Here is a 16,172-nt window from a genome sequence, read left to right as displayed (position 1 = left end):
TGATAAGTTACAACTGGTCTTCAAAATGCCTTTTTAAAAAATAATATGGCAGGAGGGGGAATGGGCATTATTTTCATATGGGCATAGAGTTTCAGTTTTGCAAGATGAAAAATTTTCTGCGAATTGATAGTGGTGTTGGTTGTACAACAATGTGATTATTCTTAATGTCACTGAACTGCACAATTAAAATGGTTAGCCGGATGCAGTGGCTCTCGCTTGTAGTTCAAACTACTCAGAAGGCCGAGGGGGAAGGAGCACTCGAGCCCAGGAGTTAGGGGCTGCAGTAAGCTATGATTGCATCACTGCACTCCAGTTTCCAGAGCCTCCTTGCTTGGTCAGAATGAACAGAAGAAAGAGAAGAAGGAGGAGGAGGAGGAGGAGGGAGAGGGAAGAGGAGAAGCAGGAGGGGGAAGAGGAGGGAAAATGGCTAAAATGGTAAATTTAAAATTGGATTCCTTTAGATTCTGTCGGCAACAAAAACAACCATTTTATAAGATGTATATTTCCTTACAACCAGTTATTTGGCCTTTTGTCTGATCTGGCTACACATCCACCAATACCTCTCAACCAGAGGTTCTCAACCCTGGCCGCACACTGACACTTCCGTGGGGAGCAGAAACCGTGCTGCAGTGAACATACGAGTGCAGGTGTCTTTTTGGTAGAAACACACTGATGCACGTGGCCCCACACACACCTAACTCCTCCCTCCCAAGACTCTGCTGTCATTTGTCTGCATTAGCACCTGGGCATTGGGAGTTTCTAAAGCTTCCCAGGTGACGCTACAGCATAGCCTAAGTTCACACCCACTACCTTCATCATTGCTTCTCAAACTTGAGCACTATCAGAATCACCTGCAGTGGTTGTTAAAACACAGGCACCTGCTCCCCATCCCCAGGGTTTCTGATTTAGTCTGTCTGGGGTGGGGACTGATCATTTGCATTTCTAACACATTCCCAGGTGATGCTGGGAGAACCACTGTGCCTACATGAATTCTCCTTACCCACCTGCCCCCCAGCACTCCCTTAGAAAATTTTTTTCCATGGAATTTAATTCATTTTTTTTTCAAACTCGAATCCTTCAAACTAGTTTTTATGTTGATATTGTCTTAAATCCATTTTCTGGAAACACAGATTTCCTTCTTTCTATATTGCAATTAAATATAAAATACTAATATGCACATAAATGAGAAGCACAGCCTGCTGTGGGCAGTGTCTGCAGAAGGGCCACTCACCCTTGCTGCACCCATAGGTATGTGGATGAGGACCTACCTATAGAGCCAACCTCCTCAGGAGGTAATTTGGGACCTGCTCTGAAGAGTAGGCTCACGGGAAGGAGGCCTCACCTGCAAATGCTCACCACACTCCCTTCCACAATCCAGGAAAATGGGAGTTCTGGTCTTTAAGCGATGGCTCCTTGATTGGGCCAACAAATGAGAGCCTATAGGGACCTGGGGACCATGCAGCCCAGCCCCCCAGTTTAGAGGCTCAGAGACTGAGGAGACGCACCTTGCCCAGATCATGCAGTTTATCAACAGCTCAAGGACACACACTGTGAGATCTTTTTCCTTATTCACACTACCTGCATCCTTTAACAATTGTTTCTCTTTTCCAAAGATAGATACATGAAAGAAATGAGATATGCCAAATTCAGGATCGCGGTTGCCCCTAGTGGGGAGGGAGGGACATAAGAGTAAGAGGAGGTACAAAGTGGACTTTAACTATGTAGACAATATTTTATTTTGTATGTAATAAGTACTTCAAAATTATTTTTAAAATCTCAATATGTAGCTCACTCTGAGCAATTCCAAGTAGAATTTTTCAAAAGCCAAATAAGCTGAGAGGTGAGTTTTTACTTTATGCAATATTTACTGTCTCGATAATAGGATTTATCCCAAGTTTTCTTTCTGTGGCAAATTTGCCAACACAACATGTGAGGGACCTATTGGCAGATGAAACAAAGTCTCTCTGGAGTATAGCGATTCCATGTGTCAGCCTGGTTTGTCACATGCATGTTTTTCTGTTCTGTTCTTTTTTTAGCCCAATTTTCTTAAGCGCATTGAATTCCATGCTCAGCAGATGGGACCTCCCTGTCTTCACCCTCCCTTTCAACATGGCATTGTCAATGTACCTTTCAGCCACAGGACATTTCAATCATTCTTTCCAGGCAAATTGGTCACACCTGTAACTTCACCGTCAACTATCTCCTGGTCTGATCTAAGTGCCCTGGAGGTAAGAGACACTGGCTTCTCACATTCTCCCTGGCTCTCCAAAATAGATAATGGCCTCCTAGTCAACTGTCCATGGATGTCAGAGTCTCCTAGATGCTCAGAACTATGGTGGCCTTTCTGCCTTCATCTTGCCATTTAAGGCATTTGTTCTACTCCAGAGCATTAAGATCTAAGGGCTTTTTAAAATTACTATTTAGTCAAGCTAATTTTTCTGCCTTTTACTCTAAACATCTACAGTGCTAACCCCAGAGTGTAGTTCCAATGGGAGTCACTCTATCGTAAGCTTGGGGGTGAGGTGATGGGAGCCAGCCCTTAAGGCATGTGGCCTCCAGCCTGGTTTTAAATCTTCCACAATCTACTTCCTCCAATCAAAAAACTGGATGCTTACTGTTAGAGCTCATGACAGCACCTCACTATTCTGCTTTTCCTTATGTCATAGCCCATAGAACATGTAGAATAATTTAGGGTTCACAAGCTTTGTTAGGCATCAGAATCACCTGGGCAATTTTTTTTTTTTTAAATACCAAACAGGCTTCATCTCAGTTCATCTGAGACACTCTAAGTCATAATCTCTAAGGGTGGGGCCTGGAACCTGTTTTAACAAACTCCCCAAATTGTGATGCAGGCCAGAGTTTGAGAACCGCTGTATCAAGGGATGCGTCCTATGTAACTCTTTAAAGATGGCCTTAAAGAGATCCTGTATTTTTTAAAACCTAGTTAACCCAAATCAAATTCCAGCCCTTCCTGTTGGTGTTTAATGAATCTGCTTAAGGTTTCTGGATTGTCAAGAACAAGAGAACACCTGAAATTAGAAGAAAACCAAAGAAACCTTATCTTTTTCAATGTGCTCTCCCACTATCAGGTTATGGAACACGCTTTTCTGTCTTTGTTGAGTGATCAAAACACATGAGAAGCTCAAGTCACCTTTTCTTTAGCTTATTGCCAGAAAATGAGAGGGAGCACCTTGAAATAATTCAGAAGGAAAATCAAAGATTCATTAGAACTACCCATGAAAAATAACGGTATAAAATAGCATTAATCTATCTAGAACCGCACTAACACAGGAGCCAACAACCCCATGTGGCTATATAAATTTAGATGTAAATTAATTACAAATTGAGTTCCTAAACCTCTCTAGCCACATCTCAGGTGCTTGATAGCCACATGTGGCTAGAACCCACTGTATTAGACATCACAGATACAGACTATTGCATCGTCTCAAAAAATTCTCCTGCACAGTGCTGATCTGGGGCAGGGGAAGCCTTGTCCTTCTCTTCACTCTGAATGACCAGCCCTCATCAGCACCAACCCCAACCCCACAGCTACCTGAGAGAGAGTTCTGCAGTCAAGTCCAAAGGAAAAAAAAAAGCCTATGCCATCTTTGCCAAGTTTCCTGGTATAGAAATAGCAAATGTTTAGACATGAAGACCCAGCATGGGCTGGAAGAATTTGGAGTCTATCTTAGGATAGAGGCAAACTCACACTATGGTCAGTGCACCTAGCCGATGTTAGGCTCATCCTACTATAAGAAGGGAGAAGACACTTCCCCTTGTGCAAAGCTGGGGCTGCCTCTGGCAGAGTCACTGCCTCCAGAAGGTCTTTGGTGCACATACGACCTAGAAATGGCGGAGAGGGCAAGATGGAAGCTGGGGAAAACATCTTTCAGTAAATGGCCTTGCTCAAAAGGGACATGCCGTGGCTAATTATGTCTATCCTAGCCCTACCAGAAGCTCAGCTGTAAACAATGATCACCTGTTAGGTGCGGCCAAACCCTTGTTCACTCCTGAGAACTGCCACTCTATGAACAGAATAACTAAATTCAGGCCTCAGCCAGAAAGCAGAATTGTGACATTTCCATGTATTTTTGTGTTTTGAGACCTGCTTGACGGTTGTGCATAACTAGAATAAGCTAAAGATATCTTGGCTTAAATGAATACATGTTCCACTTAAAGACTGAAAAGTAAATTCACAAACTTGCTAATAATTGCTTCTAAATTGTGGAGAAGATAACCCGGCTTTGGGTCTCTGGCTTTGGTGTAAGCATCCAAATTGCATGGTGATAATAAGGTCTCTATTGAACATAGGGATGCATGGATAGAATAGATTGCCCTCAGCACTGACGGACAGTTGAAAGCAAAAGAAGTATCAGCTGTGGTCCCTGCCATCCCCAGGGGGAAGCATGGCAGATCCTCACAGCCAGGACCAGTGAGTGGCATCACACTGGAAGCTTATTGGTGACCAAGGCCAAGTGTCAGTGCAAGCAGGAGAGCCAGGGGGAGCTTTGAGAAGGCATGCATGGCATGCACCAGGGAAGGGCTGGTGTGTCTCTAGGGATAGAGCTGAAGAATGGCTGAAGTTTTTCTGTAACAAAAGAGAATTTTAAAAGGCAGTAACACTGTTCTTGAAAAAGATAAGGTATGTCAGGTCTAAAATTACATCGTAGGAGTTTGTGGGTGTCCTGGGTGGTTTCTCTTCAGTTGTTTTGGTGACCTCATTTTTTAAAATTTCTTTTGCAGTTATTGAAATCTACACCAGTGGGGGTTGGTCAGATCTACAGCTGTGATAATCCATGGACAGGGGGCATTTTCCTGGGAGCCATCCTGCTCTCCTCCCCACTCATGTGCCTGCATGCTGCCATTGGATCCTTGCTGGGCATAGCAGCAGGTGAGCATAACGGCCCTTACCAAATACCGAGCACCTCCTCCATCCCATGCAGTCTCAGGCATCTCCTGTGCTCCAGATCTTTCTTGAGGTCTTGGCTTCCTACCAACCAATGGGAGTTCTCGAGATGCTTCCTGCTACCCCCAATCCCACCCTCAGTCTCCTTCCACAACATCCTGCCTTTAGTCCTAAACTATGACCCCTCCTGTCTTGTCTAACAGGACTCAGTCTTGCAGCCCCATTTGAGGACATCTACTTTGGACTCTGGGGTTTCAACAGCTCTCTGGCCTGCATTGCAATGGGAGGAATGTTCATGGCACTCACTTGGCAAACCCACCTCCTGGCTCTTGGCTGTGGTGAGTCTCCCGCACACCTGGGGGAGGGCTGCTCATGACTACAGGATCAAAATAAAGGAAAAGCAATGAAAATCAGGGCCAGGGGTCTGGCTTGGGCCCACTTGCTGTCTAAGTGTGTGAACAGGACAAGTGACACCCCTTCTCTGAGAGCATTAAAGTCGCCTCTGCCTACCTCTCTGGTGATTGTGAAGGCAAGGGCCTGTTGAGTCATATTAACATACTAAAATATGGATGTTTGGGAGGATAGAAACGACTTGTCTATCTATAGAAACGATTCTTCAAAATAGTTGTTTGACCCAAGAAACTAAAGGGAAATAACACCAGCTAAATACAGAGCAACATCCCCTAGTCAATCAGGGTTGATTACATTTGGCTCTTTGAGCATCACAGTAATCCAGCCGTTCTAAAGCTTGAGAGTGCATCAGAATCACCTGAAAGACTTGTTAAAACACAAATTGCTGGCCCCCCTCACCCTGCCTCAGTCTCTGATTCAGTGTTAGAAGTAGGGGGGAAGAATTTTTTTTTTTTCCTGAAAAAGGGTCTCATTCTGTTGCCCAGGCTGGAGTGCAGTGGCATGAACATAGCTCAATAGAGACGGGGTCTTCCTATGTTGCCCGGGCTGGTCTTGAATTCCTGGGCTCAAGCAGTCCTCCCGCCTCTGCCTCCCAAAATGCTGAGATTACAGGTGAGAGCCACCACGCTCTCAGAATTTCCACTTCTAACAAGTTCTCAGGCGGTCCTGATGCTCTTGTTCTTGGGACCACATTTCAAGAACTGTTGTATTAATCCTTTCGGACCCCCAGTGTTCTTGCCAGATTCAGCCTGTCAGAGCAAGAAGGCATTCTGGAGACTTCCACTCCATCCTTGTCACTTTACTCTTGGGGTCCTGAGGCCAGAGAGGCTAAGGGATGTGCTGCATGGCATCTGGTCAGTGAGGGGTAAATTCACACCCATAACCCACACTTACCGTTCACCTCCAGAGTCATCTGACTGCACTCCTCTGCTTCCCTTTTGTAGCATTCAGGCCTTCAAGGCAACCTCTTAGGTGAAAACAGACTGCATGTGATTTAAATCTGAAAAGCTAATGGATGTCCCAGGTGGATTGTGAATGGAGGCTCATTCACCCATAGCCTCTGGCATCCCTAATTCAACAAAAGTATAAGCATTTAAGATAACCTTCTAGAGTGGAGAGAATGAGAATCCCTTGGGAACAAAAAGGAAGGATAGTGGAATGTGGAGAAATTATTTCTAATCTAGTGAAAACATATGTCTATAGCAAGTTTATCACCAGATTAATCAAGGTATCTGAGCAGTTATTAAAACGGTGAACCGCGTCTCAGGCAAGGTTTAGAATAGGTTTCTGCACTGGCAGAAAATGGGATGATACCAACAGTTTTTAAAGACCCATTCCGTTTTGATTGGATGCTATAGCAAGAATAGCAACTCAGGTTGCTGTGGTATAGCCATGTAGATGTCATTTTGTAAAATTCTTTACTGTTACTCAGTTATTTCACCTAACAGTTCTGTTTAAATGTTGTGCTCCTTCTCCATATTTGTTCAGAAGCTTAGGGTAAAGGAGAGGGTTATGGACAGGTGCTGTAGTCACCTGAGTTCAGCTGGGTTAGAATGTTTATCCTACAGCTTTCAGCTTTATTCTGAGATTCACTAGGGGGTTTCAAACCTTTATTCGGGATGCATACCTTTATTTTTCTGGGGGCTGTAGCCACAAATATGTATTAAACACACATGATACAATTGAGACAGTACCAGGAAGAGCAAGTGGTTTAGAAGCTTTAGGTCCTCTGCAGTTCCTGTGCACAGAGCATTACAGTAGAGAGCAGAAGCCAGGCAAGGGAGGGAGCCCAAGGGACACCATGCAATCTTTGTGGGAAAAGAAGAAGTCCACAGTACAGGATTCTCTGGGGGGCCATTTCCATTCAGAATGATCAAAAAGTGCCTCCTAGAGAAGGGGGCTTTTCCATAAATGCTAGAAAATAAGAGGAAGAATTCTGTTTGGTGGAAAGGGTGGTGCAGGCCAGCCTGGGGACAGCCTGAGCATGTCCTTCAACATCAAGGAGAAGCCATCTTGAGCACAGGAGATGGTGATGAGGTTTTGGCAGATGGAGAAGGACGCAGCCAAAGCTCTTGACATGTGCTTCCCCAAGTGGGAATATCTTTGACATTTTCTCAATTATAGAAGCAGCAGCACAGGTTAATTGTATAAAACAAAATAAAAAATGTAATCTGCATAGAAATGTATACAACAGAAAGTGGAAACACTCCATCTTACTCCCTAGAAAGGACTTTTTTGGTCCTTTCTTATAGGACCCTTGTGATTACATTGGGTCCATTCAATAGTCTAGGATACTCTCCCCATCTCAAGGTCGTTAACTTAATCGCAGCTGCTGCTAAGTCCCTTTTGCATTTGAGGTTACATAGTCTCAGGTTCTGAGGCTTAAGATGTGGACATCTTTGGGGACCATTATTCTTCCTACCACACTCACCTTCCTTTGGATAGATGTGGTTTTTTTTGTTTTTTTTTTTTTTTCCACTGGTGTAGCATAATGGTTAAGGCAGTATACTGAACTAGTTAAGAGCTCAGACTCTGGTGCCAGATAGCCTGGATTCAATTCCAGCAGTTCTGCTACTTACTAGTGTATTTGCTTATGAACTTAAGCAAATTACTAAACCTTTCCATGGCTCAGTTTTCCCATCTTAAAAGATGGAACTTACCATATTTAATTCATACAGTTGTTCTGATGATTAAATTAATGTGTGTGTAAAACTCAATGAATAAATAGTGTGTAGCACTCAGTAAGCACTATTTAAAAGTCTGAAAAAAAGTTTTTCTGGTGTCTTTGCATAACTTAATAAGAATCAAACTTGTTTATTTTCTCCTCTCAATTTCTGTATCTTCTCCCCAAATACAACTAATACCCGGGCCTGCTTTTACTTCCTCTGAGAAGGCCCACCCACTAACAATTACTAAAACTGTTGATACTGGATAGAATTTTTATTTTGAATTAATTATAAGTATGGGTTTTTGCTTGTGATACTTGCTTATTTAGGCAACTGTAAACTTTATTAACTTGTTTATTCACTCTTAGTTCATATTAACCTTCCATATTTTCTTTCTTTTTTTTTTTTTTGACAGAGTCTCATTCTGTTCCCCATGCTGAAGTGCAGTGATGCAATCTCAGCTCACGGCAGCCTCCACCTCCTAGGTTCAAGCAATTCTTATACCTCAGACTCCCAAGTAGCTGAGATTACAGGCATGTGCCACCATACCGAGCTAATTTTTTGTATTTTTTGTAAAGACAGGGTTTTGCCATATTGGCCAGGCTGGTCTCAAACTCCTGACCTCCAGTGATCTGCCAACCTCAGCCTCCCAAAATGCTGAGGTTATAGGCGTGAGCCACTGTGCTCAGCAACCTTCTGTATTTATGTGTCTTCCTGCTGGATTACTTTTTCAAAGAGGGTTTGCAAAGAGAGTTTTGTTTTCTTCAAAGAGGGTTTGCAGAGAGACCTTGTATGCTGGAGAATATCTTCATTTCACCTTCATTTAAATTTTAGTTTTGCTGGCTACCAAACTCAAGATTTAACATTTTTTTCTCAATATTTTGAAAATTGTCTACTCCATTGTCTTCTTATACCCTGAATTGTTAAGATGTCTGAAAAGAAACTGATTCTTGTTAAAGTTGATTTTATCTTTCTCTCTGGACTCTGAATTTTCTCTTCGCATATTAGATAGATATATACATAGTTTTATTTCACTGTTATCTGTCTAGATGTAGTTTCTTTTTTCCTATGCTACTTGGTACTCAAGTCCCCTCAGTGTGAACCCTCATATCTTTCTTTAATTCTGGGAACAATATCAGTTTTCACTTTGTCAAATCTTTTCAATTTTTCCCCTCTCCTTCTGTGATTTCTAGTATTTGAGTGCAATACTTTGTTATTTTTTTTCATAACTCTTGACTTTTTCTTAATATTTTACCTCTATCTTTTCATGAGGCCCTTCAGTCCAGTTGATCAGCCCCTTCATTCTTTGACTCTGTCCGTTGTGCTGACCACATCATCCATTGAGTTCTTCATTTCTGGTACATTAATTAAATTTTATTGGCCAGGCACAGCGACTAATGCCTGTAATCCCAGCACTTTGGGAGGTTGAGGTGGGCGGATCAAGGGACCAAGACCATCCTGGCCATCATGGTGAAACCCTGTCTCTACTAAAAATACAAAAATTAGCTGGGCATGGTGACACGCTCCTGTAATCCCAGCTACTTGGGAGGCTAAGGCAGGATAATTGCTTGAACCTGGAAGGCGGAGGTTACAGTGAGCCAAGATGGTGCCACTGCACTCCATCCTGGTGACAGAGCGAGACTGTCTCAAAAAAAAATGTATCAACTGTAGGTTATTCAGTTTATTGTCCTTCTTTTACGGTGTTTGCTCTCATAGGATGTCCCTTTTCCTTGTCCTGGGAACTCATGTTTCCCTCAGGATATAAGCTGTCTGGGTGAGTCCCTGAGTGGAGAGTGGAAGCCCAGGCCTGAGCTGCATTTTTCCTGGTGTATCGAAGAAAAAAGGGAGGCCCATGTTGCAGGGTGTAGAACTTCCACTGCTCAAGGCCATGGAGATGGTGGCTGTGTAGACACTTTATATGATAATTGCCCTCTCACTGGGAGAAGTTCAGATTGCTTCTAGTTTGAAACCATTACAAATAGTCCTGCAATGAATATTTTTGGTACAAATGTCCTTGTGTACTTTGTACAAGCATTTCTGTAAGAAAGAAGATTCACCTTTTTTCCAAAAAGCTGAATTGATGGGTTAAAGGGAATGCCAATTTTAATTTCAATGGATGCCAACTTCATCTCCAAAAGGGCCATACCAGTTTCCACTGCTGCCAACAGTGTGTGACAGTGCCTGTTAGGTCCCCACAGGGTACAATCAGACTTTTAAATCTCTGTGCATGGATTTTAAGACAGCACCTCTTCTCAAGCGAATCTCACATGTAAAATGCCACAGCAAGTTTCAGCTTATCCACAGCACCCTGATACTGCCAAACAAAAGACCAACCCTGTCAGCCAAGGTAAATAAATGACAGACGTTTCTTACTGAGCTGTTTTTTCATTAGTTTCCAGTGACTTTATCAGGAAGTGGACTCGGGAAACTAACAGAACCTGGCACTGCTCTTATCTGGCCTCTAAGCCAGAACAACTGTATGGCCAGAGAATGTCTCAATGTTGTTGTTTCATTAGTGGAAACTGTAAACACATTTTGTATTCTTCTCGACGGCTGGGTTGTCATAGTGGGACTCAAAAAGAGAGACGGTAATAAGGTCTCATGTGCTCAAGGGCAGTGTTGTGGCAGAGGGGGCACTCAAGAGAGCAGGGACAGAGGGCCCCGGTGCTTAGCAGAGGGCCAATGAATAGTTGTTGAATTAATTGATTAATAAAACTTTAACAATGAATGGAATTGATGTGACTGAGGAGAGAAACCCTTGTAAGCCAAGCCATGAGCATCCTTCTGCTCAGAGCAGTAGCTTAGACCCATGATGAAAGAGATGCATTCACATCTGTTTGTGGAAAATACAACCTCTCATTTGAGATTCATCACCTCCCAGTAAGGCAGATATTCAAGTTGCTTTTCACAGATGATAAAACTAAATTCCAAGACATTCAGTGATTTGTTATACAACAAATCAAATGGCAGAGCTGGGATTTGAAACCAGTACTGTTTCCAAAGACCAGCCCTTCCTGCTAGTGGGAGACAATTCAGACATGAAAACATTTGATCTACTATTGAATAAGGAACACCAGGATAAAAAGATAACATATTAGTAAAAGGACAGAAGTCTATGGTAAAGTAAGTGAGGGTCACAGAGGCCCTCCCACCATGTCCTGCTACATCCCCACACACCAAGACAGCTGATGTGATTTCTCACCAGACATGAAGACGAGATGGTGAGTGTGTCTAATGGTGAGCTGTGGTGGCTCAAGTGGCTGTGTGGCCATTATATGGTGGCCATTATATGAAGGCCATTCTTCAGGCTGTCCCGTGAAATCTGAGGGCTTCCCTGAGCCTCCATGAGCCTCCTCTTCAACCAAAACTGAGGAATAAATAATTAGCTGGTTGGGATCTTTGCTTTAATTACTGACTCTACAATTTTTTTGGCCACTCAAAGTAAATAAAAAATAAGACATCTATTCATTGATTTTAATGGTATTGGAGATGTTATCCAGGGGAGGAATCCTGAGTTTGTGTTCAGTTCCTGCTGTCCTCCGAGTTCTTTCCTTCTTATTTTGGTATACATGGTTTGGTTTCAGTTGTGAGTACATGGGCTGCCAAAGCAAGCACTGTGATTTTTTGTAGCTGGGAATTCAGTTCATTAATATGAGAATCCTAGAGGCAGAGAGATTGTTTAGAAACCATGCTATCTCAAGAAACATTCAGAAGTTTCATTTTAATTCAGCCATGCTTGGATAAAACATCAGAGAAGTTAATTGCCATGGAAGGACTTTCCCTTAAGTATCAGCAATAACAACAAAATGGTAACCACAGAAAACTACCTTTATTGAGCACTTACTGTGTGTTAAACACATGCATTATTTACTTTCAAGCTCACACCAACACCATGAAAGAGATATTCCTCTTATTTTTATTGTACAGGTGAAGAAATGGAGGGTTAAAACAGAGTCCCTGGAGCTCCTAAGTGGTGGAGCCAGGATTTGAAACCAGGACTGCTGACTTTAGGCTCATGCTTGTAACCAGGGCACTGTGCATTCTAGGTGATTTATATTGGAAGGAAGCCTTTCCTGTGATTACAAGTGCATCTACCAAGCATTGCTCTCTCTCTCTCTTTTTTTCTATAGCCCTGTTCACGGCCTATCTTGGAGTCGGCATGGCAAACTTAATGGCTGGGGTGAGTTTGCTTTAATCTCACTTTTTATTAGCATAATTGACAAGCTTTCAATTATATGGGAAGCGCTCCTGAAGTCCACTGTAGGGGCATCCAGTGGCAGGACCCATGACCATGAGAAACACTGCTCTCCCTTCTGCTGGAGCTGCCTGGCCTTTCTTTCAGCATCACAGCAAATTTTAGTGTAATCCACAATCACCCAGTATGTTACAAATATCAGATTGCTTGGTTAAAAAAAATAAAACTTAGGTTGTACAATATATTATCAAGTTGAGAGGCTAACTCTGAGTGATAAGAAGTAGACTTTAGGATATCTTTCACTTAACCAGAAAACCAGATATTCCATTGCAGGTGATGCCGGGCCAGTTTCTGTTAGCTCAGTCCATGCTGACGTGGTCATGGATGCTGAGGAGTCAAGGCAGTATCTAGCCCTCTTGGCAGCAGCATGGAGATTTTATCTGGGAGGGTCCCTAAGGAGACAAAGTGTCTTTCTGGTAGAAAGCCAAAGTCTCATTACAGCCATGCATGATGGAGAGTATATCAGAGCACAGGGGGCCCTTCACATGTCAACAAAGAAGATTCACAGGCGTCAGTCCATGGACCCAAATGGGAAAACTGCACACCAGAGTCAGCTAGGAAGGCAGAAAAATATAGAGCCTTAGGCCCTGTCCTTTGGTATTTCTGATAGAGCAGGTCTTGTATGATGCTCAAACATATGTGTTTTCTTTTTAACTACCCCAGATGATTCTATGTACAGTCATGTTAGGGTACCCCTACACTCCATCACACCCTGGGGAGGTCCATGCATTGGCCAGAGCTAACCAATGGTGTATTGCTCAGAATTGTGTGTTTCCATGGGCAGCACAAAGAGGGCCTACCCTCGAGGAACTTAGAGTCTATTTGGGAAACAGAATGGAAAGCAACAAAGTAAGTCAAGTCTAAGACCTAGACCAGGCAAAAGTCAAGGTTAGAGAGGTCACTGTGGGTTGGACGAATCATAGAAGGCCTTGCATACATGACGAGTGGTCAGGGGCCATCTCAGTTTGCAAGTGTCATCTCTGTCTGTCAAGTGTCCTTTTGGCACATCTGGTACAGGAAATCTGAATATGCGAGAGGAAGAGAAAGACATACAAGATAGAGACATAAGTGGCTACCCTAAAGAATGGATGTCAACATTCCAACTGCTCAGTGTCCTGAGACTGTAGACTCAGTCTCCATGAGCATGCACAGAATCCACAGCAATGTCCCCAGTGGTTCATCCCCCTGGGCTGAATGTGAGTAGAGAGGGATGCTTTGTGCAGCCCAGCTGTCAGATGGGATCTGAAAGGAGTATGTGGCTTTCTCTTCTTTCCCAGATTGGATTGCCAGCTTGTACCTGGCCCTTCTGCTTGGCCACGATATTGTTCCTCATCGTGACCACAAAAAATTCCAACATTTACAAGATGCCCCTCAGTAAAGTTACTTATCCTGAAGAAAACTGCATCTTCTACCTGCAAACCAAGAAAGGAATGGTGGAAAGCCCTTTGTGAGAATAAGCCACATCTGCCGCCATGGTCACGAGTCATTTCTGCCTGAGTGCTCCAGCTAACTTCCTGGGTCTCAGCAAACTGCCGTTTTTCATGAGTATCAACTTTCGTACTAACACATCTGCGATCTGTTCTTACGCTCATTTTGTATTTTCCTTTCAACTCCAGGAATATCCTCAAGCATATGAGACCCACATCTAGGTGATATGCTCTGGTATGGAATTGGAAAGCCCAGTGGGGGTTTCTTAGTTGGCACTAAGCCTGGAACATATATAAAGTCAAAGTGCTCCAACAGAAGGAGGGAGTAAAAACAAACTATTGGCATTTATTGATATTCTTGGTGTTTCACTAGCTGGATGATGTTAACAGTATTAAAAATTAAACCCCATAAACCATCTAAGCCTTATGGAATTCGCAGTCACAAAATTGAAGTTAATTCAGAATTCTGTGATAAGCAATTTGGTTTTTTTTTTTAAAAAAAAAAATCAATGCAAGTTACAAATTAGCCTGTGTCAGTATTGCAGAGGTGCAAGCTGACAGCTGAGCTCGGTCCCCACTTCCTGCAAACAATGGCCTGCACCCTGTCCCTTGTGTGTGTGGCATTCTCTCATGGGACATAGTTGGAGTTTTTCAGACTGATGAGACTACAAGAGGGAGAAAGGAATTTTGTCCAGCAAAATTATTCTGTACTGCAACTTTTCTCACAGACTGTAAAGGATTTTTTAGGTAGAGATTATTTTTCCATATGAAAAATCATCTGTTTTAAAAGAGACAAAATAGGAGAAGTTCCTGGCTTAACCTGTTCTTAGATATTAAAGAAAACTTACATACTGTATTTATGAAATACTCAGGTATTTTCACTTTAGCCCCTACATTGGTTTTGTAAGTGCCACAAATGCATAGAATTGTTACCAACCTCCAAAGGGCTCTTTAAAATCATATTTCTTATTCATTTGAGGATGTCTTATAAAGACTGAGGGCAAAGGTCAGATTGCTTATGGGTGTTATTTTTATAAGTTGTTGAATTTCTTAATTAATAAAAGTTCATAATTTTCTGCACACTCACAATATTCTCTCTCAGAAACCAATGGCATTTGAACCACCAAAAAGAAATGAAGACTGAGCATGGTGGCTCACGTCTATAATCCAGCACTTTGGGGAGCTGAGGTGATCAGATTGTTTGAACCCAGCCTGGACAGCATGTTGAAACCCCGTATCTACAAAATTTACAAAAATTAGCCAGGCGTGGTGGTGGGCGCCTGTAGTTCCAGCTACTCAGTAGGCTAAGGTGGGAGAATCGCTTGAGTCCTGGAGATGGAGGCTGCAGTGAGCTAAGATCACACCATGCACTCCAGCCTGGGAGAGAGAGTGAGACCCTGTCTCAGGAAAACAAGAAAAAAGAAAAAAAGAAATATGGGTAAGGATTCTCCTGTTTTCCTCTCCTTAATTTAAAAGTTATCAGTTCTGTAAAGTCTCTGTGACCAAACATGCTGAAGACAGCAATAGAAGTCATGTTCAGGGGCTGGGCACAGTGGCTCACACCTGTAATCCCAGCACTTTCGCAGATGGAGGCAAAAGGATCTCTGGAGCCCAGCTTGGGCAACGCAGCAAGACCCCATCTCTAAAAAAACAAAAATAACATCAGCCAAGTGTGGCGACACATGTCTGCAGCAGCTACTCGGGAGGCTGAGGTGGAAAGATTACTTGAGCACAGGAGTTTGAGGCTGCAGTAAGCTATGATCATGTCACTGCACTCCAGCCTGTGTGACAGAGTAAGAACCTCTCTCTAAAATAATTAATTAATTAATTTACAAAAGGAAGTCATGTTCATTTGCCTTCCACTTCAGTACGTATCGTGCAGTGTTTTGGAGGTTGGAAAGTGAAACTTCGGAATCCTGAAGGTTTTTTCCACTTCGAGTTTGCAGTGCTCAGTGCACAATATACAGTTTGCTAAATGAATAAACAGAAATAAGGAAGTAAACTTACAAATATTTTAGGGAGAAGCTCACTTCTTCCCTTTCTCAGGAAAGCAAACAAGCACACACTGTTCCAATTTTAAAACCCTTTGACCAAAGCCTTTGAAACTATGAACTTTGCAACTGTCATAGTTTATGGATCTTGCTGTAGGGAAGCTCAATGTTCAATGTTTGAACTGAAACCTTTCTTGTTAGGGAATGTGTGAAAGAAGAATTATAGGGGGGAAAAAAGCAAGTATACCAAAGATCATCCGCAGTGAAGAATTTGGCTGTGGCTGAGTGAACCAGAGGCCCCTAACATGGACCCAAGTTGATCTTCAGAACAGGGCACTACTGTGCAGCATCTTCTTGTGCTCACACAAATCCTTAAACAGGAACATTGTAAAGCCTTGTACATGTCTAAATAATATTCATTTTCTCAAGCTATTTTTGTTACTATTATCCTAAAATTGAGTATTTGCAGGGAGCGCTTATATGTTTTCCTAATGTCTGTATAACAAATTTCTATGC

At 42.7% G+C, this 16,172-nt stretch overlaps 1 protein-coding gene across 3 annotated transcripts in view; it reads left to right on the top strand.

Moving 5' to 3' along the window:
- LOC100413844 (urea transporter 1-like) overlaps positions 1-14,799 on the top strand; it is a 46,774-nt gene extending 31,975 nt beyond the window's left edge. For 2 of the 3 annotated variants that reach the window (XM_078347842.1, XM_078347841.1), the window contains 5 exons: positions 2,037-2,228; positions 4,744-4,891; positions 5,110-5,244; positions 12,114-12,163; positions 13,516-14,799. In XM_078347842.1, coding sequence (XP_078203968.1) covers positions 2,037-2,228; positions 4,744-4,891; positions 5,110-5,244; positions 12,114-12,163; positions 13,516-13,689 — 699 coding nt within the window. In that variant the 3' untranslated portion in view covers positions 13,690-14,799. The remainder of the gene's footprint in view (positions 1-2,036; positions 2,229-4,743; positions 4,892-5,109; positions 5,245-12,113; positions 12,164-13,515) is intronic. The other variant, XM_078347843.1, reaches the window with a different exon arrangement.
- Positions 14,800-16,172: the final 1,373 nt, after the last annotated feature.

The sequence above is a fragment of the Callithrix jacchus genome, chromosome 13 (assembly GCF_049354715.1).
Source record: "Callithrix jacchus isolate 240 chromosome 13, calJac240_pri, whole genome shotgun sequence".
In the NCBI taxonomy this organism is placed as follows: Eukaryota; Metazoa; Chordata; class Mammalia; order Primates; family Cebidae; genus Callithrix; species Callithrix jacchus.
Note: the sequence above shows the minus strand (reverse complement) of the source record. Positions and strands in the feature narration are given on the sequence as shown.